This window comes from Sapajus apella, unplaced genomic scaffold, assembly GCF_009761245.1.
Source record: "Sapajus apella isolate SASKATOON/1434 unplaced genomic scaffold, GSC_monkey_1.0 scaffold24, whole genome shotgun sequence".
In the NCBI taxonomy this organism is placed as follows: Eukaryota; Metazoa; Chordata; class Mammalia; order Primates; family Cebidae; genus Sapajus; species Sapajus apella.
Window position 1 is genome coordinate 850,508 of NW_022436964.1, and position 27,657 is coordinate 878,164.

Here is a 27,657-nt window from a genome sequence, read left to right on the forward strand (position 1 = left end):
ATAGACCTCAGCAGAAAATCCTCAACCAGGCAGTGAAAATGTTGGCTTTCTCTACATCAAAGCTTCCTAAACTCTATTGTGCATATGGATCACCAGGGTATCTTGTTAAAGATGTAGTTTCTTTTGCAATAGGTCTGGGTTGGGGCCTAATAATTTGCATTTCTAATAAACTCTCTGTTCCACAGAACACACTTGAAAGGACAGGGGTTTAGACTCTAAATGTTGGGCAATTGTTCAATGGGCTTTTGTTCTTACAACTATTCTTAAATCTGACATGGGCCTGAGCTATACGTCTATACATCAAAATTTCCCCAAAGCATTTCTTATGGAACTCTAATTTCTTGAAATGTTCTAGAGAAAAAAAAAAAAAATCCAAGATGACAAAAAAAAAAAAACGAAGAAGAGGAAAGCCCGGTAAGAAACTAAGAAACTCTGGATGTTCACAATGCACATTAGCAAATTAAAAGCTCTGAGAACTCCTACTATAAAGAAACCCATTTTAATTCCATTGATCTTACATTCGCCAAGCAGATTTGAATACATAACATTTTCTTTGATTGTGATGTCTGTTGTGGCTTTATTTTCATTTCAAGCAATTTGACAAAATATAAGAGATATATATATATATTTAAATTCAGATGTAAAATACATTTAAATCTATTCTTATTGATGGTTGCAATAGCTAATATATATTGGGTACCTAGTATGTGCTAGACTCTATTTTAAATATTTTCCATTTATTACCTTATCAGTCATCCTAAAAATCCTAGAAAGTAGGTGTCATTAATATTTCTATTTCCAGATGAAGAAGTTAAGGCTATCAAGTATCATGACTAAATAGCTAGTGAGGGGGTTTGGCCCTAGCCCATGTCTGTCTGTCCAGTGCCTTAACCAGGTCATTATTGCTGCCTCCTTTGCTGGGATCTCCCATGTCTTTGCTTCCACCCATTAGTTCATACTTGTTGAGAGTTGACCAAATTGACTAGGTCCTTCAAACACTCATTCAAAGTGTGTAGGCCCTCACTTTCTATTAAGGAAAAATAAATCTCTAGTCATTTTGGATTAACTTAGCTTGGCAACAAATAAGATGGGCCAAGGTTGGGTTTTACTAATATTTTTCAGTAATCACCAGTAGGTCTGGCTTGTGTTTGTTTTCAGCTTGCTTCAGTGGTCCTGAGCTCTGTTCATTTCATGTTGGGTCATTATTCTATATGTATAAAAATATTCAAGTAAATTATAATTTTGTCTGTTCTCTGCCTTCTCTCCTCTCACTTCTATTTGTGTGCACATAAATAACTTAAAACAAATAAGCACTTTACCTATCTCTCAATTCTTTCTCAGCAGAATACTAAAATTCTATAACCTTCCCCCTACCTTTCTATCTCCTTGCCATATCTTCCAAGTTCTTTGCCTCGTAAACAGATATATTCCACAACCAAGAATGAAGCCAAAATGAGCCTAACCTATTTAGAAGTGACTGCTTTATAGCTGGTAGCAAAAATGGCAGAAAATTAGCAAAAGGACTTTGCAACCTCAAATTTGAAACTGTGCTTCTAAGCACATGTGAGCCATGTCACAACAGTGACAGCTACTACATAACTTCTAAACACAAAAACTTAAACAGCAGTTGACATTCTAAGAAGATAAAGAAAAACAACGATCCACTGTGTGGTTTGTTTTATTTAGGAGATAAAGCCTGATCTCGGAGAAAATTAAAGCAAAGCAGTACACTAAAGTAGTCTTTGTATGTGGTTTTCAAGAAAGAAAGTAATCCAACTAAGTCGCTAAGAAAATAATGTTTCATATCACTCTAACTTCCACATAGAGCATAGAGCATATCCTTTTAATCTGGGAATGTTAACAAAGTGGAATTATTACCAGCCTATTTTCCTGGTTCAACACAAACAAAAGAAGGAGTATGTACAAATATGCTACACAGACATATATGCTACAAATTGTGGTTGAAACCAAAGGTAAATCTTAAAAATAAATCATTAAATTCAATTTATCTCAAGGAATCCGGCCTCTCCTCCTGGGCACCTGTGATCTGATATTCACTCTCAGATCACTTTTTATTTACATTAAAAGTTTGAAGTTTGGAAAAGTAGAAAATGGAAATTGTCCTAATAAATAGCAAGGAAACCAAAGACAAGTCTAATTTCAATCCATGGGACCATTAAAGATGGTTTACATAGTAATGGCACAGTTCTTCAACCAACAAGTGAATTGCTACCTTATATTCACTGTGGGACTATCATTCTGTGTGGTAACTACTTACTAGTAAAATAGGTGCAGGGATTGTTTTGATATGACCCAGAGGAATACTGACTTTCTTAAATGTATTTGCCATCTACTTAAGATACAGCATTTCATGTGCTATTAACACTTGCTGAAGAAGCTCTCAGGTAAGATTTAAATAATAATGATAGTATTTTTAAAAATTAACATATTATATCCACTGCTCCTTAATAATCTCATTCTGCCAGAGGAAGTGACTGAAAGATTTATACTGCAAGACTAACTGCTGAAGATCATCTAAGTGTCCAGGAATTGAGAAGAAATGTTTTTTTTAAATACTACATGATAAACAATTTCATTAAAAATGCTATAAGAAGTAGCAGGGAGATTTTTTATGTGAGATGATAATCGGCACAGCCTGGCAAAATCAGCTTTCTTTCCCAGCACTTATACGATTCTGTTTCAGTCTTCAGAACCATTGCTCATAGCATCTCTTTATTCCAATTAATGTGGAAACGTAATCTGAAAATGTTTTGTTGCCTTGCAATTAATAAAGTTTTTCTAAGGTTTAGAAGGGCCTTGTGAAGAAACGAACCACCACTTGTTTTACAGCATGAATAAATTTACAGTAATTCACAGCAGGAGGGGACTGTTAGAAAAATATTGTGAGGCATTTTGACTGCACTATTAATGAGAATGATGCAGTTAAACTTCCCAGTCCCATCTATCATGCTCGATTAATCTTTAAGGATATTTTAAAAAAGAAGAAGAAATGAGATTCTCTCAAAAATGCAATAAGGAAAAAAATTTCGAAAAGAACTAAGAAAACTAAACTATGGAATAATTTGGCTAAAATAATGTATTTAAGTTATTTTTAATTAACTGAAATATTCACACCATTATATTAAAAACCTGGTCCAATATGACCATTAATATGATATGGTTCATGCATTTGATAATTCAGCAAACCTTCGTCAAACGTCTGTTATGTTCAAAGGGTACAGTAGGCACCATGGAATATGCATATTTGCATATAAAATGTAGAGAACTTGTTCTCCATACAATATCTTTATGATTAAATACTAACAAGGGAAGATTTTAAAGAAAACCCATCTTATAAACAAATAAAATCTCAATAGCTCTTCTTTTTTATTGAAATAAAAATAGTACCAATTGCAAACTAAATACAACGACCACAGTAGTTGCGGTAAATTGTTGGATTACAATGATGACACACACAAGCCCATGGTATCTACTGATTCAGTTAGCTAAAAAGTTTGACCCCCCACCCCCAAGAAAGTGTGGAAATAAGATGAACTTCAAATCTGTAACTTAAACACAACAGATGTGTTTCAAAAGTATATGTAAAAGAAAAAGCCAGCTGACCATAAATTCATTTTTTTTTTCAAACAAGGCATCTATCTTGAAGATATTGGCATGTTATCATCTGGTTTCTTCAACACAGAATTTCAAAAAAGATTTTAAATCTAACATTCTAGTGTCATTTTCTGTTTAGATATCTAACTTCTCCTAAAAGAACCGAAATTGAGAAACTATCAAAAGAAAATTAATACATGACTAAGCCCCAAAGTCAAAGCTCCCCTTCTCATCCCAGATATCTAGAAGTGATACCCAATATTTTTCTTAAAATCCAGAACCATGTTAGAAAATGAGAAGACACAACATTGATGGACAAGAAACTATAAAAAACACCTGTATGAGAGAAAGCAGAAGAGGATTAATGAAGAGCAGCACAGTTCCACATGGACACATAGCCTTCACAAAACAGTGAGGCTCTCAAAGGACCCAAAAGTAGAGGTAGGATTGCAGGACTCCATGGAGATATGGCAAACCCCAGTATGGAAAAGGGCATTTCAGTCACAAAAAATGACTCACAAGAGATTATGGAAATTGATAATCAGTGATTGAAAGGAAACAAAACATCAGCAGCTGGAGAAATAGCTGAAGAGCTAAGTAGTGAGTAAACCAATTCTCCCATAATGCAGCACACAAGGACAAGCAGATGGAAATGACTAAGGAAAGGGTGACCAGTGTGGGCGGAGCCAAAAGTGTAAATATCTTTCCAATGTCTAATCTTGAATGAAAGAATACATTGAAAGAATACGTAGGGCAAATCAATAAGAAAATTTTTCCAGAACTGAAGACATGAACCCTCACATTGAAAGGGTATCCCACACACCAAGCAGAATTAAACAACAACAAAAAAATTCAACCCTGCATCTAGTTACATTGTGGTGAAATTTAAGAATAACATGGATAAGGAGTAAATCCTAAAAACTTCTAAAGAGGAAAAAAAAAGCACAGGTTATCTGGCAATAGCAAGCATTAGACTAGCCTCTGGCTTCTCATCAGTAACACTGAATACAAATAGAATACGGTGCAAGGTCTGCAAAGTTCTGAGTTTTCGAGTCTATAATTTTTGCTCAGCAAATTCCACTGAGAATAAAATATACAGGCCAATTTCTCACCACTCAAGAACTTGATTTTATTTTTTTAATTTCTATGAAAGAAGTATTAGAAGATATACTCCAGCTAAAAGAAAAATCACACTGTGAGAACACAGTAGGAAACAAAAGTCTATAATATGCAGAGAAATAGGGCATCTTCAAAAAAGTCAAGTAACCATATAAAAATAAAATTCCAGATGATAACAAACTGAGAGCTGGGAGGGGAAGTAAAGGGAAGAAAAAATATTTTCTGCCTTATTGGTGAGTATATCTCTAAGCAGAAAATATATATTTAAATCTGTGCAGAAAATATTTTGCCTTTATACATTTTTTTAAAAAGGGACTATTTATCACTTTCAAACAATTAAGAAAAAACAAAGAGCAATGAAAGTAAAGAAAAGGAAAAACCCTACAGAAGAATAGACAAAGGATATAAACAAGTAATTCACTGAAGCGTAAACACAGTCCAATAAACACAGGAGATACACAATAATAATCAGGAAAATGCAAACTCAAAAGCCATGACATAGCATTTTTTAGAAAGATAAACACTAAAATGTTTGCTAATTTCAAGGTATACCTTGTTAGGGTGGGTATAAACAGATACAGCCATTTTTTAATGTGCAAACCATATAAACCAAAAATTCTGCTTCCTTCTATGTATTCTAGGGACACCTGTGCACTTGTACATATGTTTAAAATGCATGAATAAAGATGCTTGCTGAAATATTTTTGTAGTAATAAAAAAATTGAAAATAAGCAAAATGCCTATCAATATGGAACATTTAACTAATTAAGACACATGGTACCATGAATACCATGCAATGGTTGAAAAGAACATGATAGATCTATGACTACTGACCTGAAATGGTTAGGAACAAGAAAAATACTAACTTTACATGTGTAATGTAGGAAATTGCTTTTGCAAAAAAACATATCAATAAAAATAAAACACTTGAAAGAGAATAAAAATTAAAAGGGAACGAACAAAACAGTTAAGAACAGAAAAATGATAGGAAAAATAAGTCTGTCAATTCACCTGCCACACTCTTCCATAATGTTGCTTTTTTTGAAAAGCATCCTTAACTTTGAAATGAATTGTGAATGTTACCATAAATATAACCATTCAGTCCTAATCGATCAATTGAGTCCATGCCCTCGTCACAGTAGATTCAAAAACTCACTCTTAGACACACAATTCACTGACTAATTTGTAGAAAACAGAAGGAAAAAATGATTGAAAACTAACAAATGGATTAGGAAAAATGAGGACCAGTTCACTCCTTATGTGTCCTCCATCCCAAGCACAATGGCTGAGCAATAACACGTAAGGCGGGGTGCATTCCCAGAATGCTGCCAAGGCAACAAAACCAAAAATTAAAATGGAAAAAGGGGAATTGGTTTCGGGCAAGGGCAAAGCAGACGTCCGTTAAGAGGCAGTTTGTGAAATCAGAGCAGGAGTCAGATGCTTTCTCTCTTTTCCTCTCAGTGGCTGCTGAACCAATGTGGCCACAACAGCCATGGGGATTTGGGAGCTGGCCAAAAGGCCAGGTGACTCAACATTGAATTTCTTGTCCCTCTAGGCAATTTCTCTCAGCAGTACAAATTTGTACCAGAATAGAGAGCAGTTACCCTCTTATCAATCAGGAAAAGACACATATTAAAAGTTTTTTATTTTTTAAGTGTTAGCTAGCAAAGAAAACTGACAGAGGTTGGCAAGAGAACAAAGCCTTATTTCCCTGTTATGATACCAAAGGGTTCTATTTGTGACAGAAAGATCTGTGGGAAGGGTCAGGGCTGTCTTCTAAGGTTGTTCAAGGTAAGAAACAGACACATATCTTTATTTTTATCACATTCCTACAAAGCATGTGCAGCCGCTCCGTTTTTCTTAAATAACAAATAGACCTCAAATAAGAGGGTCTTCCAAAAACAATCCGCTGTTTGTGGTTAATACACAGATTCCTTGTGCACAAGAACCACGTGCTACATGGCTTTCCACTGTGTCACCAGCCACTAGGCCAGAAGATCAAACATAATTGTTTGTGAACTTGTTAACTGGTTGACTAACAGATTCAAATGTCAATGGGGAAGTAACATGCGTGTGTGGGTATTATAGTGGTACATCACTGAAGACTAGTAAAATCCTAAGCCGAACACTTTGGTATTCCTTCCTTATAACTCACCAGAACTCACATGAGCTCTGATTTTGCCATTCAGTGCCCTTTTAAATGTTGGAGATGAAAACGCTGGGGAGAGGAGTAGGGGATGATGGCAAAGTAGGAGATCTTAAATCCAGACATGAGGAGAAGCACATGGCATGGCAGACTTGGGGCACCCCATCAAGAGACAGAGACATCTGGCAGTAAGACAAGTTTAAGGGAATGTGCTGGATTGAATTGCATTTGCTTGTGCTGCCAGGACACTTTCATCATCCTGAGACCCTTGGCCTGGGTACCAACCAAGGGTATTTGTGGCCAGAGAAGTGTCATACTTTCAGCAGATAGCTTTCACACGGACAGATGGGTGGATGAGTGGATGGATGAACAGACATGAACAAATACGCAATGAACAAACAAAAAGAATGAGTAGTGTACTTTTTCTCTATGCACTTTATAGCCATCCACTCTGAATTAATGTTCTACTTGCAAAGAATATTCAGCAAAGTTGCTCCCAGCTGATTTCGCACCCTGCACATAAAGGTTGTCTGATTCACTGGAGACATCAACAGACTACTATATAAAATACAGGTAATGATAATTTTCCCAGACTACCACACCAAGGCAATGAGAATAATTAATAGCAACTAGAACACATTGATTTAAAAATAAATTACCACAATTGGGTATCTGCAGGTTTGCCAGGGGAATATTCTTGCTGCTTTCATTCAGGCAGTACAAATCCTCAGTGTCTGGACTGGATTTAGCCTCTTGGAGAGTCTTGATCCACATAATGTCACAGGAGCATGTAAATGGATTGCCCACCAGGATCCTACAGGGAACAAAAATGACAACAGATCAAGTTCCTTTTTCCATTTTAGCTACACTAGTGCTTATAAAATACTACAACATTATGAATTCTCTTTAGCCAGCAATGCTTGGAAGTCAGACTACTTTCATAGCATGACAGCACTTATTATTTCTTCATTTGTCTGATACTTACTGAGCTTCTGCTATGGGCAGACAGCACTGGAGAATGATAGAAGACCTTACGGAATAACAAGGGAAACAAGATAGGGACAGAAATAGCCAAAATATAGGATAGAAAAGAATGTCTTATTACATGGGGAAAATAAGGTGCCATGACAAATTTATCATGATTATTATAGAATTATTAAGAAGATGCCAACAATACATTTTCAGGAATGCTAACATACTTATTTCTGACCAGGCTAAAGGCACAAGTGTTATCACTTACTAAGCTCAAACTTCAGCAGGGGGCAGAACAATTTCATCTCAATTTAAAATGAGACTGTAAGTACAAAGCTAAGACTAAAGTGTGACTGTCAGAAGGCTGACACCCTTAGCTTTCTGCATTATGCAATCACAGTCAGTTTCGTTGATTCAAGATAGTGGGAGTGAAGGTGAGAGAGAGAACCTGGAAAGAAGCTGTAGACCTCCTTCACATACAGACACACACACACACACACACACACACACAGAGAGAGAGAGAGAGAGAGAGAGAGAGAGAGAGAGAGAGAGAGAGCAAGCTATTCTGAGGGCAAGGCAACTGAACTGCATATTGAGCTGTGTTAGACCACTGTGGGAGGAAAGCCACCATCATTCAGACCTCAGCCATGCTGCCTGGACTCCTGTGGCCTGCAATGGCTGAAAGAGGAAGTAGTCAAGAGGAAAATAAAAACCACAAGGAAAAAAAAATCTTTAAATGCTTATTTATAATACTCAGTGGCCTATTTAAGATGAATTCCATTTATGGTAATGAGGCTTTAAATGAGGCCATTTAAAATCCTTACATAGACTCTGCCTGGCATTAACCACAATACTTAAGATTTCTGTGAGGACAGGACCTGGGCTTTGCAACATCATTTACTCCTGTGGTTTTCTGGTTGGGTTCTAAGAATCTCAGGGATCCCTGGAGACTTTTCCAGGAGTTTCTTAGGGGAAAATGTGGTCATAGTAGACTCATTTAATTTGTGTCTGCTTGATCACCTCCAAGTATCCCTCCAACACCAACATGGGATTTGACGTTATAAGATATGGAATAGAATGCAGAAAAGACCCATCACCAGTTTAAACCCCATGAATCCAAAATGCTTCCTGGAGCTCCAAGTACATGCAAAACTAAAAAGTCTTTCTAAAAGAGGATATCATTAACTCAGCAGAAGGGATAAAGAAGCAAAGGAATGTTTCACTTATGAATACAGCAGTGTTCATCTGACAACACAACACTGGTGCACAGCTGGCTTCTTTCTGCAGCTCACTGTGCAAGCTCGATGATTATGACAGCACATTACACTTATATCTTTAGGTTTCTACCTCTCCTGCTGGATAACAGAATCCATGAACATAGAAACTTTTCTCCCTTTATCCCCATGGCCCTGTGCCATATCATTTTGATTTGTAAGAGGTACACAATGAACTGATTAACTGTGCTTCAAGAACATTGAGACATAAATTTAAAACTCTAATTTTTAATCCAGCAAGAAAATTTTCTGCAATTTTGCTCAAAATTTTTACACCAAGTACTTTATCCTATCTCGTGTATCTTCCTTTAGTTTATCATGCCTATTCCTGTGTTGAAGCATTAGTGTTTCAATGCCCTGAATTCAGTTTATGCCAAATATTGCCAATTGCCAAGGTTTTCACAATGTAACACCCATTGCACCTATTAACTTCTTGTCTCTCTAGCAGTGACATATTCCAATCTGCACAATTTCCTTGTGAATAGGGATGGATCTTCATTTAAAAAAAAAAAAAAGTCTCCACAATGCAGGTAACATTGAGTTTAAGCAAATGCCATTGGCTAATCTTCAATGGCCTTGTCCTGAGCCCACATCTTCCCCACAAAGCCTCTGCATTAGGATGCTCTGAGGTGCCTTACCACAAGAATGGCAACAGTTCATATTTATTTCATAGGGACAATTCAAGAAATTGAGCTTACTTGGAAATGCTGGCTGTTAGTCATCAACACCTTTCAATACGTTTTCTATCATTTCACAACAGAAGAAAATGGGACTTAAAAATAAATACTGAATGCAATAACAGACCTGGAAGAAAATCTCACAAAGATGGGTGGGGAGAAAGAAGAATTACGTCTCCCACAGTGTTCCCTATCGTTAAGATGGACAAAAGAAAAGGGAGTTTTGCCCATTTTTATTTCCTCCTTGAATGGGTTTGCTTGACTTTAGGGTCTAGATCCAAGAGGAACCAAACAGATGCTGTGAGATACAAAATATATAGTCGTTTTCACACAAAGCCCCCTTCTTTTTCTCTTTTTTCCCCTCTACCAGAAATTATTTATGTAAAAACAGCATTTAAACAAATCAGAAATGGTATGTTACTATTGAGATTTCCATTTTTTTAATTGCTGAATTTTTAAAATGAAAAATAATAAGCCACAAGGGAATAAATGACTGAGAGACTAAAACTCAAAAGATTTTTTTGAGAATTTGATATAAAAATAGATCTGCAACATCACTCATTAAAAGAAAAATACTTAATTGCCCCTTCCTTTGAAAACTTTTCCCCAAATGCCACAGAAAATCATTACTTACAGTTCAGACAAGTCAAGGTGACGGAAGTGTTTCCTAGACAAACTCGTCAGTTTATTTCGGGTAAAATTGCTGAAAGGAACCAAAAACATTGAACATGAATTTAAAATGTTACATTTTACAAACACGGTATTCAAACAGATTTTGTTTTCAAAATATAATTTTATTTGATCATTATACATGCCTTACTTATATCTAAATATCTCTCTCTTTCACTTAGTGTAATAGCTGAGTTTTTCCTCTAGTCTTGTCTACATTTTTTTATTTGCAGGGAAAGGTAACATATTTTTTATATTGTGTGTTTTTAATGTCTTTTTCACTCAAATGCTTATTTTTCATATACTGATTCACAGCCAATTTATATACCTCATAGAAATCCTGATCTTTTGAACAATTAATAGGAGGATATGAAAGATTAATTAAAATTTAAAACTATAAACCTAGTAGGGAAAAAAGATGCCTTAAAACTAAAGAGCATCATGGATATTTTGAAATTATGTGGCACACAAAACTCTGAATATTAACCGAATCCAATGTCTTTATAGGAAAGACATATTTTATTGATGAAAAAACTCTACTGAGATTGCTTATGTATGATCTAGATAACTGAATGCCTCCATCATGAGAACAAAAAAAAATTATATAACAAGGAATATGTCAGATTTCATCTTGAACTAATCTAGTAACATACCATCTTCAGATTTGGACCAACCAGACAATGAAAAGATACATTTGTGATTAAAAAAATAATAATTTACTGACATGTTCCAAACATGTAATTTGACTCAATAAAGGAGTTTCCAATGATTAGTGCCATGAGATTTTGGGGTGGGAAATTCAGAGTCATAATCCTGGCAGCTGACTCACTCTGCAAATTTGTTTACTGTTTAAATTTATTTAAAGAGTGTCCAATGCTTGGGCCTCAAGACGTGTTTAATAAATAAAATGAATGTAAAATAAACATCAACTTTCGTAAAAACAACCAAGACCTCTACAAACCGGAGGAAGCCAATGAGCCTTTCAGCATGTGTTTCCTGCCCAAGAAAGCAAGTGTTGGACTGAGAGTTGGATAAAACATGAGACCTGAGGATGACAGTGATCCCAGCCCCTTATCTGAGGCTACTCTTTGCTGTCAGCCCAACAAAGTCATCACTGAATTATCCTTGTGTGTCTGATCAGTCACACAGTCCTGGGGTTACAACCCAGGAGCTAAAGCATGAACTAAGGCTAGTCAGTTGATAAAGAAAGAACCTACCACTCTGGTGTCTCATCATTCAAGAATGTGTGTGTCCACTCCCAGCTTAATTCCATACTGAGATCTCCACTCATCCAAACCCCTACCTACACAAGGATACCCTCCTTCTTTCTACGTGTACATCTTCTCTCTTCACACTGAGTATAAACTGCTACCCACGTGAAAAAAATAATCCACCAGGAAGCTGTAAAATGTGCCCACATAAGCCTCTTCTTTTGGAACATAAATAAAGAATGGGTTTCGGCCGGGTGCGGTGGCTCATGCCTATAATCCCAGCATTTTGGGAGGCCGAGGCTCGTGAATCACCTGAGGTCAGGAGTTCAAGACCAACCTGGCCAACATGATGAAACCCTGACTCTACTAAAAATACAAAAATTAGCCAGCCATAGTGGCAGTTGTAACCTGTAATCTCAGCTACTTGGGAGGCTGAAGCAGGAGAATTGCTGGAACCCAGGAGACGGAGGTTGCAGTGAGCCAAGACGGCCCCATTGCACTCCAATCCGGGCGACAATAGTGAGACTCTTTTTAAAAAAAAAAAAAAAAGAACAGGTTTCATTGGTGTACAATGGATTGAAAAGTCAGTCTACCTATCTTTACCACAGTCCCTAAGGCGCAAATGTTTTCATCAGAAGTCCCAATCTTTCTAAAACAAAGAAACTAAAAACCGAAAACCTGCTTTCCTCCTCAGGAAAAAGGTGGAGAGAGGCAGCGAAGAAAGAGGAAGCTTACGGTGAAGGTTCTCCCTCTCTGCTGGTAAAATGCTGCCCCGGGGAGCTGCTGCCTCTGTAGGGCTGCTAGCAGCACTGCAAAGAGCGGGGTTATGGGCCAAAGAACAAGATGAGTCTTATGAGCCATACTTATTATTAGGGCCAAAAGCCAAAAAGGAGGAAGACGGGAGGGGGGAAAAAATCAACAATCCTCTTATTGTTTGATTATAGAGCTTTGCAAGGGAGCTAATTAGCACCTCTGCAAAGTCCCTGGAAAACACAAATACCAGCTTTTCTCACAGTCCCTGGGCTCTTAGGGGCTGGGCAGGAATTAAAGGCATCAAGAAATAACTCAGTGACTAGTCTCTGGGGCTCTGAGCAGTCCCCACCTGATACTAATATGGACAGAGTAGGGGGAGACATGGTGAAAGTGAGAGAGAGGATCCCATTTGAATTTTCCTATTAGTGAAATAGACTGATCTTGCATGCATTTTTATATTGCTGGGGAAACTCAGAAAGATCATCAGTATATCCAAGGGATAGAGAGAAACAGCTTTTAATGCATATTTTGTTATCAGTTCCCTTGGACACCACTGTGTTGATATTTGAGATAAGAGTGCAATTTGCATGTGGAAAATCAGGGGACCACCAACCAAGCTGGTCCCCAGAGTCCTCCATCATAAGCAGAGGTTAGGTCTAAGATCCGGAAAGGCAGACACCTGACTTAATTCCTTCCTTCCTCCCTACTGTTCTCAAAAGCAAACTACTTAATTTAATTTCACATTTTGCTGATTAGGAGCCTATTTTGTCATGTGAATATACAAAGCTTACTGCCATCTGATGACCTCTTCATAATTGCCTGATACTTGCCTATTTCTCACTGTCTTACTATACACTAAAGGCTACAAATATCAGTAGCGTTTTTGTAATTTGATCAATGATCGATATCTCAACTATTGTTTCTTAAGAAAACTGTGTAAGATATGTATGTCCCTTTAGCTTCTCATTTTTAAATAATTCTTCTCTTATGGGGATAGATATTTGGCTTTATATAAGCTGTGTACTGCACAAGGAATACCACTAAAATTATCTTGTCATATATCAACATAAAAAAATATACAAGGTGGCTTTCATAGTCACAGAAACAGCATGCAACAAAGTAAAGTGAAGTAATAAGTAAGTCTATTAATAAAACTATAATTAGTTAGAGCCCACCGTCCGAATCACAACATTAGGAGCAGTGATGTGATAAAAGAGCCAGTAAAATGCAGTTGTTGAGTAACTTGGGTCTAAGGTCAACTGTAATGAAAATACCAGAACTTAACCACTGAGGTCATTAATTACATCTAAGTGACTGCATTAGAGCATTTTGCCTTTTTCTTCTATCCAACTTCTCTCTTGTTTATGCTATCAAGGCCTACGCAGCCATCACATTTGTGCAGGCAAAGATTTGTGCAGACTGCAGAGATGATTCCAAAAAGCATTTAATTGAAATGTGTTAATAAAATTCCCTGGAGTTTTATCACATTTTTTCAGAATGTTTTATGTCTTAATTTACAGACTTTATTTTTAAAGTGACTTCATCATTAATGCCACCTATAAAATATGAAGCTGTGATATTGGCTTTATGAAATTCTTATTTTCCATAATATCAACAAATTTCAATAGAGTGTCCAGGCAATCCGCTTCTAAGAGAATAGTTTCTTTCTTTTTTTTTTTTGAGATGAACTTTTATTCTTGTTGCCCAGGCTGGAGTGCAATGGCACAATCTTGGCTCACTGCAACCTCTTAGGTTCAAGCGATTCTCCGGCCTCAGCCTCCCAAGTAGCTGGGATTACAGGCATGTGCCACCATGCCTAGCTGATTTTGTATTTTTAGTAGAGATGGGGTTTCTCCATGTTGGTCAGGCTGGTCTTGAACTCCTGACCTCATGATCCACCTGCCTTGGCCTCCCAAAGTGCTGGGATTACAAGTGTGAGCCACTGCGCTGGCCGAGAATGGTTTCCTTTATAACTGGCATGGAAATCAGTTAAGAAACTGTTCTTCTCAAAAAAAAAAAAAAAAAAAGAAAATCTGATTCTCTAATTATATAGATGACACAGTTTTATTTCCTGTACTCTTATTGTAAGAACATGGAGAAGGGTTGGCCATGGAGACATAACTCTGCCACTTACGACCTATGAATCTGAACAAGTCCTAGAACTTCCTCACTCTTATTTTAACTATGAAATGTGAATAAAAAAGATCTTCCCTACCAATTGTCAGAAGAAGATCATGTGAAATAATCCAGGTGAGGCTCCCACAGGTAGACTATGACGTGTAAGGTATCATTTTAAAGAGAATTTGGCATAGCAAAATAGAATCAATGAATGCAGGCAACAACCTTCTGGCAGAAGCTCCACTAAAAACTCTGTATGGGAGTACAAATCTGAGCTCAGTGATATACAAATATTCTGCACTTAGGCGATCTTTAGTTTAATGAAGACAACTCTCGGGAAAGCCACACCTTATAGACTTAAATGCCATCATCTAGAGAATTTAGCAACAAACAAGCTAACAGTTCCCATTTTCCATATTTCCATTTGACTTCAGTGGACAAAATCAATAAGACTTTGGGGAAACATTTCCCATTATTAATAATTTTCTGTACCTTTGGCATGTCCCATGATTGATTTTTCTCTACCTTTATCAATCCATGACAGACGACTTTGGGAAAATGAAGGTTCAAAAGAGAATCCTCTTTAGCGGGGGGAAGCACCAGTAATTTTTATTTCCCTACAAAGGCCAAGTCCAAGTCAGCTTCTTTCAATTCCATTAGTTTGATGTCTTCCAGGGAGCATGTCATGATTCCAAGGAAGAAAACCAAGAACTCTGTGCAAGGACACAGTTTTCACATCAGGCTCCTTGCTGCTAGCCCTATTGCTCTGTCCAAGATGGAACTGGCCCAGAAATTCATGAAAGGGAATAAACAGCCTGTTCTAAGTACCCCTCTGAAGCTATTCAAAAATCAAACAAAATCAGAGCTAATGTTTCTAAGCTATTATCACAGCTATACTAACTTTAAAAAGGGAGGTTTCCATTGGAAAAGAAGGAAAATAAACAGAGGGGGGAAATATTGAACAAATTGGGTCCTGGGAAGCAAAAGAATCAATCTCTACTTACATGTGCTGCAGGTTGCTGTTTTTTAGAAATGCTTTATGAGCCACAAATTTTAATCCAGAGTCCACAATTGTCCTGTGAAAACACATCATTTCATGCACATTAGAACTAACCAGTGAATGCCTGCCTGGCCAGAGTAGAGAAGAGGAAAAATTTCTGGGATGCTGTGCGCTGGTCCCGAGTACTCACAGATTTCTCAGTCCCACGTAAGCTTCAACGTCATCTTCATTGATGATTTCTAACCTTTTCTGATTTGCGATGAAACTGCAACAAAGCAGAGAGTGAATCGCAGTGACTCAGAATATAGGGAGGACCAAGAAGAACTCCCATCCACCTCACACAGGTGTCCAAGGTGCTCCCTCCACACTCATCTGAGCCTTGCCGTTTAAAAAAATACGGCAAGGAGAGCAAAATTGAGCATGAATGAGAAGAAACCATGACTGATCAGGTTTCATGATTAGTAACCCATTCACTGGGTTTCATTTCTCCTCATGTCTTACTACTCTTTCACCCAATAATTTCACTTTTCCTTTCCTTTCAGGATATCACCAGTGTACATAGGTGAAAATACCATGGAAATGTAACTACTCCTCTCAAAGGTGTTTCCACTCTTACAGTGAGAGCCACAGAGATGCTGCTGTAATCATTGCACAAGAAAAGTCAGATATTTCCTCACATTTCAAGAGAGACATTCACTCCCTCCTCTACCTCCTAAAAATACTAAAATGCATTCCCCCTTCCCTTTCCTCCTTTCTCTCTCTTTTCCTGGCCCAGCATCTCCTCCTTATGCCTTTGTCAGTAACAATATCAATCTTTCCTTTGATGAACCATATTTTACAAACCCCATATGGCCTTAGTGCATTCTCCATGGGAACCCTCCTCCCTCCCCCACCCCCTAAGCCCTCTAATATAAAGGTGAACAGAGAGAAAACTCCATCCCTTTGGCCACATTGGTGGGCTTAGTGATGTGCACATGACCTCAATTACACCAAGAGGAGTCTTCCCTGAGATTCAATAAATGAATGCTGAGAGAGACAGTCTCTGTCTTTCTCTGGGATCATAGCTGAAGGACAGCACAGGCCTGGGGCTTCCATGGGGAAATTTTCTGCTAAAGGAAATAGACTGTCCAAGAATAAAGTCAGTCCACAGAAAGGAACAGAGCTAAAGAGACATAACTCTAAAAATACCACTTAAGCCTTTAGGTACATCTGTCTCTAAGGCTAGTTGTCACTAACCTAAGTTGATCTTAATTTCTGTCATTTGCTATCAATAAAGTCCCTAGTGATACAAGCAAATAGCTATTAAAACCACTATCATGGAATTTCCTATACTCTACCTTGTACTATAGTTAAGTACTTATCTATTCAGTTTTCTTAGATAACAATGTCTTTGAGATAGATCTGTTTATAACTCTTACTATGCATCACAGCACCTAGCTCAGTACCCAGTACAAGGTAGGTACTCAAAGGATGGATAGATGGATAGATGGACAGATGGAGAAACAGATGAACCACACTTGGAGTTACAAAGGCTCTAAAAGAAATTATGCCAGGATGAATTCTCCCTTTTCTTTTTGGAAAAAATTTAAGATATATAACATATTCCAATTAAGACACTGAAAACAAATATGTAGCCCTGCTGCTAACAACGTGAGTTAAAATGAAAAAAATATTAAATGATGGAGAGGAACATACATTATCTATAGGTCCCCCACTGTGTGAAAGAAAATGAAGACAAGATGTATAGTAAGGGTTTGGGTGCCTCTTTTTAGAAAATAAATTTTTAAAATAAAAATAAGTAGACTCTCTGAGAAGACAAAATTAAACCAAAGAGAAATAATTTTAAAAGCAACCACACAAACATTATCCCCTGTTACATAAAAAAGCAGCCTCCAAGATAGAAGGGCGACTTCTCAAGAAAATCTTTGCTGTCTCTGATACCCAGGGCCTGGCACACTTAATAGATGTGCAGGAAGCCCTCATTCCCTTCTCTCCTCCCACCACACACAGAAGACGGAAACATATTAAGACTTGAAAGGAATGCTCAATTTTTAACATCAAATGTTTCAGAGTTATCATACTTTAAATACATTTTTGCAAGATTTTTCACCAACGTTTTCAATAGAGACCACAGTGACCTCACTCTTCTAAATGATCTCACAATAAGAACTGCATTCCAAAGAGCCCTGAGTGTTAATATTTTTTTCTCATGCAACTGACAGAAAAAAGGATTGATAATGTGGGCAAGTTTTCCTTTGGAGTCACAATCTGGACTTCCAGACAAGCCTGTCCACTCCTTCCAGCTGTGTGAGCGTGGGGTCTGTCACTGCCCTGAAGTCACTGAGAGTTCTTCCCCACTCTTTGCCTGGATCATCCTTGTATCCTCCATGCTCACGAGAAGAACCCAGAGCTCAGTGGGGATTCCACTGTGATCTGCACAAAGCGCTCATCTTTAACTTTTTGTTACTTACGGCCTTTATTTTCATTTTTCATCAGACGTTTAATTCATACACTCCCCTGTTTTAATCAATAGAATACAATGAACCAGCAAATAAAAATGGAAGGCATGGAGGAGAGAAAGGCAAGGGTAGAGATGCCAATGAATTGCACGAAACGATGTGGGCTACAAAAAAATGAAAAAAGATAATTTAATTTAAAAATAAAAATAAATAAAAAATAAAGAGATATGAACAGAGCCAGGAATTCAGTTTAGAAGTGCATACACTTGTTAGGGAAAAAAACGCACACGCATAAGCTTAACTCTATGCTTTCTAGTCACCAGTGCCCAAGAAAGAAGGAGATGAGGATAAATTTGGTCAATGGTAAGCTCACAGTATTCATGAGATGAAAATGAGCCAATTAAGCAAAGCACCATTATTCTGAAATCTAAGACCAGACAGGAGATTTTGCTGAAAACCATCCAAAGCACCATGAAAAGAGGTGATGAAAAACAGTCACTAGAGAATACTCTTCTACTGTGGGGGCAAGAATGCCCTGCAAAAGTAAATAAATTTTTCTTCTTGTCAAGATGGAAAGACAAACAGAAGAGCTGGATTAAAAGTTCAGCAAGGGCTCCTCAAGTAGTAGATCCCAAGAATTCCCCTCAGAAGCTACTACGTGTAGTCATGTCCACGATATGGATACTAGCTACAAGCTGCTCAGGAAATCTATCCGCTAAGAAACTCTCCCTAGCCACCACTAAGCGAAGAATCAAATCAGGGGGTTAAAAAAGAAGCCAGTAAGGTGAATAGAGCAGGGAATTCACAGAGGGGAAATTTCAGTGATCAAGAAACATGAAGAGTTGCTCATCTCCTAAGAAATGTGAAATGCAAATTAAAATAACAATGACATACTATTCCTCTCTCACTAGATTGACAAAATGTTTAAAGTCTGACAATGTAAAACATTTCCATGGATGTGAGGACATTTCTCTGACATTTTTGGAGGAAGTGTATGTAAATTGTTATAACAACTTTGAAAAGCACTTGGCCTGTATCTTGGAAAATTATAAATGAGCACCCTTTGTGGCCCAGCAATTCCATTCCAGGTATTCACCCAAGAGAAATTCTCATACACGGATTCAAGAATAGTCATTGTAATATGATCAATAGAATATTACAATATTTGTTGTCATAGAGTCAAAAGCTGTAACAACCCAAGTGTCCATTCATAAAGAAATAGAAATTGTTTAAAATAAGGTGTGTTAAATATATATGTGTATATTAGATTAAATCAGATCTACATACTTGAGCAGAAAGACACTGCCATACTAAATGAGAAAGAAGATAAGCAAAATTGTATACTGATATGCACATGTAATATAAAACAATCTATGTGAACTTTTAAAAATACACACAAAAAAACACCACATAGCATTCACAGTCAAGTATATATGCAAAGTATAGAAAGATGATTCCAAGGAAGGTTGCCTTGGGAAAGGAGAATGGGTCTGGGGTTAAAGACACACACGCACACGCACACACACACACACACACACACACACAAACTCTTTATACCATTTATGTTATTAAACTGCTAAACTATTTTATTATATGAGAAATGACTTGCAACAAAAAGATAAAAGTATGAAACTATAATTCCTGAACGTAATTATATAAAGTTATTATATTATTATACTTTTTGGACTTTTTAAAATTTATGAAGAAAAGAAAGAGAAAGAGAGCAAGAAAGGGCGGGAGGGAGAGAGAGAAAGAAAGACAGAGACTGCAACAACCATACGAAGGAAATAACTGCAGGAAAGCCAGACCCCAGGGCTTCTCAGAGACTCAGTGGACAAACACACCTGGGCTCAAGTTCTTGGTTCTCCGGACCACCCAAACAGCAAACAGCTAACAGCTTTCTTTCCCTGCCCCACAGCCTCTGTGCAGAAACAGAAGACCAAGGTGCATGCTGCGCTGCCCTCTCCTGGTGACTTCCAACTGCCTCCGGGAGGATCTCCCTAGCCCCCGGCCTCTCCTGCTCTCTGCCTCAGGGTGACTGATCTCAAAGGCACAGGGTTAGGAAGGAGAGAGGAAGAGCCAGGTCAGGGCCACCGACAGGCAAGCTGCAGGCTCTCCCCCAGAAAACCACTCTCCACTGCCCCTGTTAAAGTGCAGTGACACTGTGGGCTCTTCACTGAGTTAAGCTCTGCTTAATAAAACACGTCTCCAAAAAGGGTGCCATTCCCCTAAGTGAGCAGTTGGAAGGCCCGGAATTGTGGCACACACCCCAACCAGAAACTTTCTCTCCACATCAACCTCAATCTCCTCCAACCTAGGCCCATTGCTCTAGAAAGCTTAGGCCCAGGGGCTTCCAGGCACAGCCCCTCCACCCCCAGAGCCCACGTCCCCGCACTTGCCTTACAGGAATCTCTCATGAGGTCCATGGAGCTTTGGGCTTCTCAGAAAATTGAGCTTCCCTCCACCCCCAAGTAGATGTCGCCTTCATGCTCTGTTAGGCAAGTCAGTGGCCCTTAAATAGTGACCAAGAGATATGGTGGATTCAGATTTTTGTTGTTGTTGTTAAATTTGGTACTCCTTAGGAATTTCTCTCACTTCCTCAGCCTTCTAGGCTCCCTGGCCCTCACCCTTTATTAGTAATCTGCCAGGAATCACTGGTGGCCTTCAACCATCCTGTTCTGCCCAGAATGTGCCTTCCTCCCTTATCAAGTCCATATACAGGACTCTTGCTAGGACCTCATATTATGAGGGCTGTTTTTCCTGTTGTTTTTTGCACATTTACTACATCTCAAGGCCATTAACTACTGCCCTAAAGATTGAATCTCATATGCTAGGGTGTTCTCAATGTACACTTCTAAATCTATCCCAGGGCTCTCCAAGACCGCTTGAGTGATTGGTAGGCAACACCAAAAATGCTTTTTCCAATCAGAATATTTGTATTCCATCAGTTGGCAAGCATTTTTAGCATTCATTGCACTTGTAAGTTTGCAATTAAGAATTAGAGCAATGGGAAGTACTCTTTGTACTCTCAATTTTATTATTCTATTAATCTATCTGACCATCTCACTGATCTCTGTTTCCTAACACAGAGCTGATGCTCAAGGAATGTCTGCTGACTTAGGGCACTCAAAAAGGTACATTAAGCTTCCACCTGGCGTTTATTATCATCTTAGGACATAGCTTCATTTCTCATGCAGAAAACAAGAAAACAAAGGAAAGACAATAACAGAGGGGGGTGGAAAGCTGATTTTGAACCCAAACTTTGCCCAATCCAAAAGCTAATTCAGATTAACAGAATACAACATATTCAAACCAGCTACTTATTTACTTATTTTTAAATTATAAAAACCAGTTGGCCACAGTGGCTCACATCTGTCATCCTAGCATTTTGAGAGGCTGAGGCAGGAGAATTGCTTGAGCCCAGGAGTTCAGGATCAGCTTGGGCAACAGGGCAACATAGTAAGACCCTGTCCACACAAAATTTAAAAATTAGTTGGGCATGGTAGAAGGTGCTTGTGGTCCCAGCTGCTTGCGGGACTGAGGTGGGAGGATCACTTGAGCCCATGAGGTCAAGGCTACAGTGACCATGATAGTGCCACTGTACTCCAGCCTGGGTGACAGAGCAATATCTTGTCTAAAATGATAATAATAATAATTGCCCTTAGCAGGTAAGCATTTGTTTGCCACAGAACCCCTATGTGTCAGGAATGTAAGACTAGAAATGGCCTCCAAGACTCTTCAGATCCAGTGATCCTGGATCTTGAAGGAGATGATGCTCTAAGGGGAGACAGTGGACATTGCCACAGGATATGATGAGCCAAAAAGAAAAAGTTCTAAGCAGAAGTGCATGCACCTGCCCTGTGAAGGTGCAGTGGAAGGAACTACAAAATATAATTACAAATATATGTTTACTTATATATTTAAATAATTGGGCATGTCAGTAAAGGCTTAAAAGGTGAAAGGGCATTGAGCTCAAGCTTTGAAGTGATCAGAAAATGGACAGATAAGAATTAGAAAAAACACACACACCTGTAATCCCAGCACTTTGGGAGGATGAGGCGGGCGGATCACGAGATCAGGAGTTCAAGACCAGGCTTACCAACATGGTGAAACCCCATCTCTACTAAAAATACAAACATTAGCCAGGCATGGTGCTACACACCTGTAATTCCAGATACGCAGGAGGCTGAGGCAGGAGAATCACTTGAACCCAGGAGGTGGAGGTTGCAATGAACTGAGATTGCACCACTGCACTCCAGCCTGGGGGACAGAGCTAGACTCTGTCTCAAAAACAAAAATGAAAAAAAAAAGAATTAGAACATAAACAAAGTACATGCTATTTGTCATCCTGTTTTGTGTTGTCACCAAATCTTCTACAGTCTCAATTTGACATTTAGGACCTTTACTAAGACATTTTCCTGAGGGTAAAGAATTTCCTCTTCTTTGGCTTAACGAAAAGCTTATAGCTGGCTTTTTGGAAAATAAGAGAAAAGAGGTAATTTTAGAGAAAATTCACAGGAACATTTTTGAATTACAGATTCCTGAAAAGGGTCTTCATCACATTTTAAAAGATTTTACATTTGCTTTAACAAGTTATCAAATAATTCCTCTAGGTAATCTCTTCAAGCAATGAGGAGTAGTATCTAGTGCATCTTTTCTTTATGTATATTAGCTTAACAGTGGTATTACTCAAAAGAAATATTCCCCTTTAGACTCTATTACCTGAACTGTACTTTGGCAACACATCAAAATGAAATTGAAGCAGCTGTGAATATTTCAGATGGTGACTCTTCACAATGGAATCGCTCCCTGCTACCTCAGCCTCCCTTCCTATAGATAGATCAATATATAGATACATAAATAGATAGATTTTTATCAAATTGAATCATCTATCTATCTATCTATATGTATCTATCATCTCTAGATAGATAAATGATAGGGAGATGATTGATTGATAGGTTAGATTTGATAAAAGAAGATAGAACTCAAGTGTCCAGGCTTACAGTCGTGGCATTTCAACTCTGACAAGATTCTCTCTGCTCTAAGTTTTCTTTCATAGGTAACACAAGAATCCTTTTCTTTAAAGCAAACAAACAAACAAAAAACTTCTCTTGGTCCCTTCAACAGCTAGGCAGTTTCAATTTCTCAGCAAAAATGCTGAGAAAGAGTTTTGAAAGTCAGTCCATTAGCAGGTGCAGGTGATGTGCAAGATTGAACCCTCAGCTGTGGCTCTATTCTTGAGAGAGCAGGCCCCCTAACCGTGAGGACATGAATGAAAAGAATGCTAAATGAGCAAGCCCAAAATCTAAATGTGAAGAGCCTACTACTGCATGCTGTTCAGCAGTGGCATTTTCCGTTTTCAGCTTCTTTTTGGCCACGATCTTTGAAGTGGCACCAGTAACTCCCTCTCTGTGGAGTGCTAACTGTTGTTAAGCAGAAGGCTACCCAGAGACTGTCTCCTAACAAAACAGTGGTACCAGGAGAGTTCCATGACCGTTCCCATTTTTCGGAAGAGGAAACTGGGGCCTCGCCATGCCAGGTCACTTCCCCTAAGTCACAAAGCTGCCAAAACAGGATTTGAACCCAGATGTACCTGCCTCTGAAGCCTGAGCCCATAGCCGCTGTACCACACTCTAGGACTGGGGACTTGTAAATCCAACACCTTCAATGATAAATAAGTTCTAGAGTTTCTGTGCAATGGACCTTTACAAATAATCATAGCCCAAACACAACAGTCAATGGAAAAGAACAAGGACACTTTTTAGAATGATGTCCTGTATTACATCTATATAGAGCAACAATAGGAGATAACCAAGAAATCTTCGGAGTCTTACACAATGCCGCTTATTAGAACAACCCAAATATTCTGGGAATTTAAGAATTTGAGTGCCTGGAAAATAATTGGTAGTGTAGGATGAGGGCTAAACATACTGTACTAGCTTCACCTCTTACTGGCTATATGACCTGAGGCAAGTCCCTATGCCTCAGTTTCCTTGTCTGCAAAATGCAGTAACAATAGTAACTGCCTCCTAGGGTTGTTGGAAAAATTAGAAAACCAGTATGCATATGAGAATTTCAATTAACGCTAATCATTATTTAAAATGAACAGACCCAGTTCAAGACCTGGCTTGCTTACTAACTAGCTGGTGAGCTTAATGTCACCCAGCCTCTAGTGCAGAAGGAAATTTGAATTGATAATATCTCAGTTCTCGTCAGTACATAAATTATAAGAAAAAAATCTTCAAAATATTATAAAGAAAAAAATTACACTCTATATTTCTCTCTGAGTGTTTATATAACATTTTTCTTATCTGTTTCTACCAATATGGTGATTTCCAACAGGGACCACCACAGTTTATGATGAGAAAATCATGAGAAAAAAAAAAACTTAAGATTTTCTTTCTGCATAAAACATAAAATATATAGGTCTCTATAAGAAAACCATAAGTTTAATTCGACTTATTAGCATAGACTTGCATGCAAGTTTAAGACTGGATCTCAGCCTACAAGTAGCATGATGGGTAAATCTTAGCAATTGATGGTCAACCAAAAGAGGTCACAGTCAAAAAAGCATGTGGTCTGGATCTGGTCTGCCAGGGTGCTTTATTTTTTAGAAAATTTTTATTAGCCACAAACATTTAAAATTGGAAATTTTCACATTTAAAAATTTTTGAATGTTCATATTGTCTTAAGAAAACAGAAAGTCCATGAAACTAAACTAGCATCTTTTCCTGGCAACCATCAGCTGTGCTGCTCCTGGTCATTTGACCCCTTTTCCAATTGATCCCATCCTGAGCAAGCTCCAATCTTGCACTGGCCCATGGAAAGATTTTATGACTTCTGATTTAATACTGGCTCATGAGACTTTAATGCTTCAACTAATCTCCTACATGAATAGGAGATGTGTAGAGGTTCCATTTATAGCGATCTCTAAAATGAACTTCATCAAATAAATGTTACCAAGAGAGTAGCACACTGAAACGGTGTGTAAAATGACACAGAAACAGCCATTCAAAATTAACGTTGTCTTTAAGTTACTTTTACCTGTTCTGCAAATTTTGGAAACTTCTTCTGTTGTTAAAAATGAACTAAAACTGGCACAGACATAGCCAAGATAATTTGATAGTTGGTATAGTGGTAAACAGAATTCCCAGGAGAAGCAAGCGGTGTGGTTTTTTTTTTTTTTTTTTTTTTTTTTTCTGACAACTTTCTTCCAACTAATTTAATTAATATCATTATATATTTTAAGTTACGTCTCAGATCTTTCATAGGTCACAGTAATCCACGACAGCCAGTAGGAAAATAATAACTAACAGGTACCATGACACTGGTTTACCAGATTAAACCATGAAGAGTTCTGGGACAAAAATGACACTGAACTACTGTCCAAAAAAAGTGGCTTAAAAATTTATGTTTAAGCCACAGTTTTTATTTGGGGCAGGTGTACTATAACATCGGTCAATATGAAACCATCAGAAATACAAGTCAGCTCATTCACTGACTTGGGGTGCCCTCTCCAGCTAATTCATCCTGGCAGGCTCACAAGGAAACCATCTCTCTCAGGGTTGGAGGCACCACGGGAGACTAAGGGAGCTTTTCCTACAGCTGGGGAGGCCGTCTGGTCACACCTGCTCCTAAAGCTTCTAGGCCAAAACCTTCACTGCTGCTCTGTGGGGTGGAACTCTGGGATTTCAATCAAGCATTTGTCTAAGTTCTGGGGCAGTCACAGGGCTGCTTCCCCCAGGAAGGCTGCATCTCTGCTGGTACCTCTGCAGCTCATCTTCATACTCAGATAGGGTAGCTTCCACCTGAATGAGCACACAGACCAAGCTGCTTGGTCTTTGTAAAAGGATGTCAGCCCCCACCATCTGCTTGTTTGGTTTTCAAAGAGAACAGATCTGGCCTTAACAAGCAACAGAGACTAAAATTTTCCAGGCTCTGGTCAAAAGGGACAACCTTGAATCATCTGCAGTCCAGCTTCTATCAAAGCCTAGTTCAGCAAAGGGCATGTGAGGATGGGAGTGTAACATCCTGAGTTGTATCAGTGTCATAATTACAGCCCTGGGAGAGGAGATTAAATTCTTGGACCACTTTAGCCTCCTTGCAGAACTGATGTCCTTGTCACTTCCCCCAACTTTCACTGGCTTTCTCAAGAAGAAGAAAATGAAACCTACTTCTGGATTTTTCATAAAAGCTATGCATTACATCACTTATTGTTCCTGCAAAATAATTCCTTTTGGAATATAGTGCCAGACAAAGCTGTGTTCCTGTGGAATTAGTAGGCATTCTCCTTCCTAATAATCAGCTTCTCTTTTCACCGCCAGGAAGTTGGGGACAAATGCTGCACTCAGTTACAGCAACTATGCCAACCATTAGGGTTAGTTGGAGTTCTCATCTTTTTTAATTCCTTGCTCCCTCTGATTTTTGCCTTATTCATTTTATCGTATAAAATAATTATAATTAAAATACTGATGAAAAACTGATTGTGACATTTTTTAACATTCATTCCGTAAAGATTAAATGGTCTTTATGTACAATATGTTGACACTACAGAATTACCTTATTCTAGCCGTTTTCAAGAAATGGGTTAGTAAGTAATTTCATCTATGATTTTTTTTTTTATTTCAGAGAGAATGTTCATAGAAAAGTAAAATCTTAAAACTTCAATCTAACATACAAATTATCATGTTTTTTAAAAAATGTTTTTTCCTCTTTCCCCGTTATTTCGGGCCAATAAATTTCCCATTTATGACTCTTGAGGAAGAATCTCCAGTGATTCGACTGGACTGTAAGAATTCTAAAAAGCATTCAAGTCAGCACGAATCACAGCAGAATACAGTTTTGAAAGCTGTTGGCCTCCAGTCAGGACAAATCATTCCATATGAAGAGAATTTTTGGAACTAATACTTCTGCTCCAGCTTCAAGATATATCAAGCATGGCACAGAGAAAAATGAGCATCAGGCATAATGTCAAGAAAGGAGAGTGATTCCAGTGGTAAAATTTTAGGTTGTCTGTGAAGGTCTGTTTTGATATTGGCACAATTTTTCAGCCAACATTTACAGGCTATGGGAGTGAGAAAAAGGGAGTGTAGTTGAGGGACACTTCCCTTTTTATCTTCAGTGTTTCACTTCTCATGTTAACCTTCAGTCATTTTTACAGAAGGCTAGAGATTACTTTCTTTGGAGTTAAACTGTAAAGATGCCAGTGGAAAGAGACTCCAATCATAGTGGTTGTGTAAGGCTGGAATAAATAAGTTATTTTACAAAAAGAAAGCATGAGTATCTCTAAAAGTCCTAAACAAATATCTTATTTAAAAAAATCTTTGAATTCAAGGGCTATGTTATTATTCAAAAATATGTACGTTTTTGAGGTACCTAGAACAGTCAGATTCATAGAGACAGAAACTAGAATGGTGGTTGCCAGGCACTAGAGGGAGGTAAGGTTATGGGAAGTCATTGTTGAAAGGGTACAGAGTTTCAATTATTCCAGATGTAAAGGGTTCTGGAAATGGATGGTGGTGATGGTTATAAAACATGTGAATGTACTTAGCCTCACTGAAGTATAAACTTAAAAATGGTTAAAATGCAAACTTTATGTCATGTGTGTTTCACTACAATTCCTTTTTTTTTTTTTTAAGGATAAG

General features: G+C 38.0%; 1 protein-coding gene across 16 annotated transcripts in view; it reads right to left on the reverse strand.

The window, feature by feature from the left end:
• The window catches only part of NTRK2 (neurotrophic receptor tyrosine kinase 2), a 348,512-nt gene that overhangs the window by 299,212 nt on the left and 21,643 nt on the right, over positions 1 to 27,657 (reverse strand). For all 16 annotated transcript variants that reach the window (XM_032290797.1, XM_032290792.1, XM_032290798.1 and 13 more), the window contains 4 exons: positions 15,745 to 15,819; positions 15,559 to 15,630; positions 10,438 to 10,506; positions 7,540 to 7,694 (listed from right to left, as the gene is read on the reverse strand). In XM_032290797.1, the coding sequence (XP_032146688.1) occupies positions 7,540 to 7,694; positions 10,438 to 10,506; positions 15,559 to 15,630; positions 15,745 to 15,819 (371 nt within the window). The remainder of the gene's footprint in view (positions 1 to 7,539; positions 7,695 to 10,437; positions 10,507 to 15,558; positions 15,631 to 15,744; positions 15,820 to 27,657) is intronic.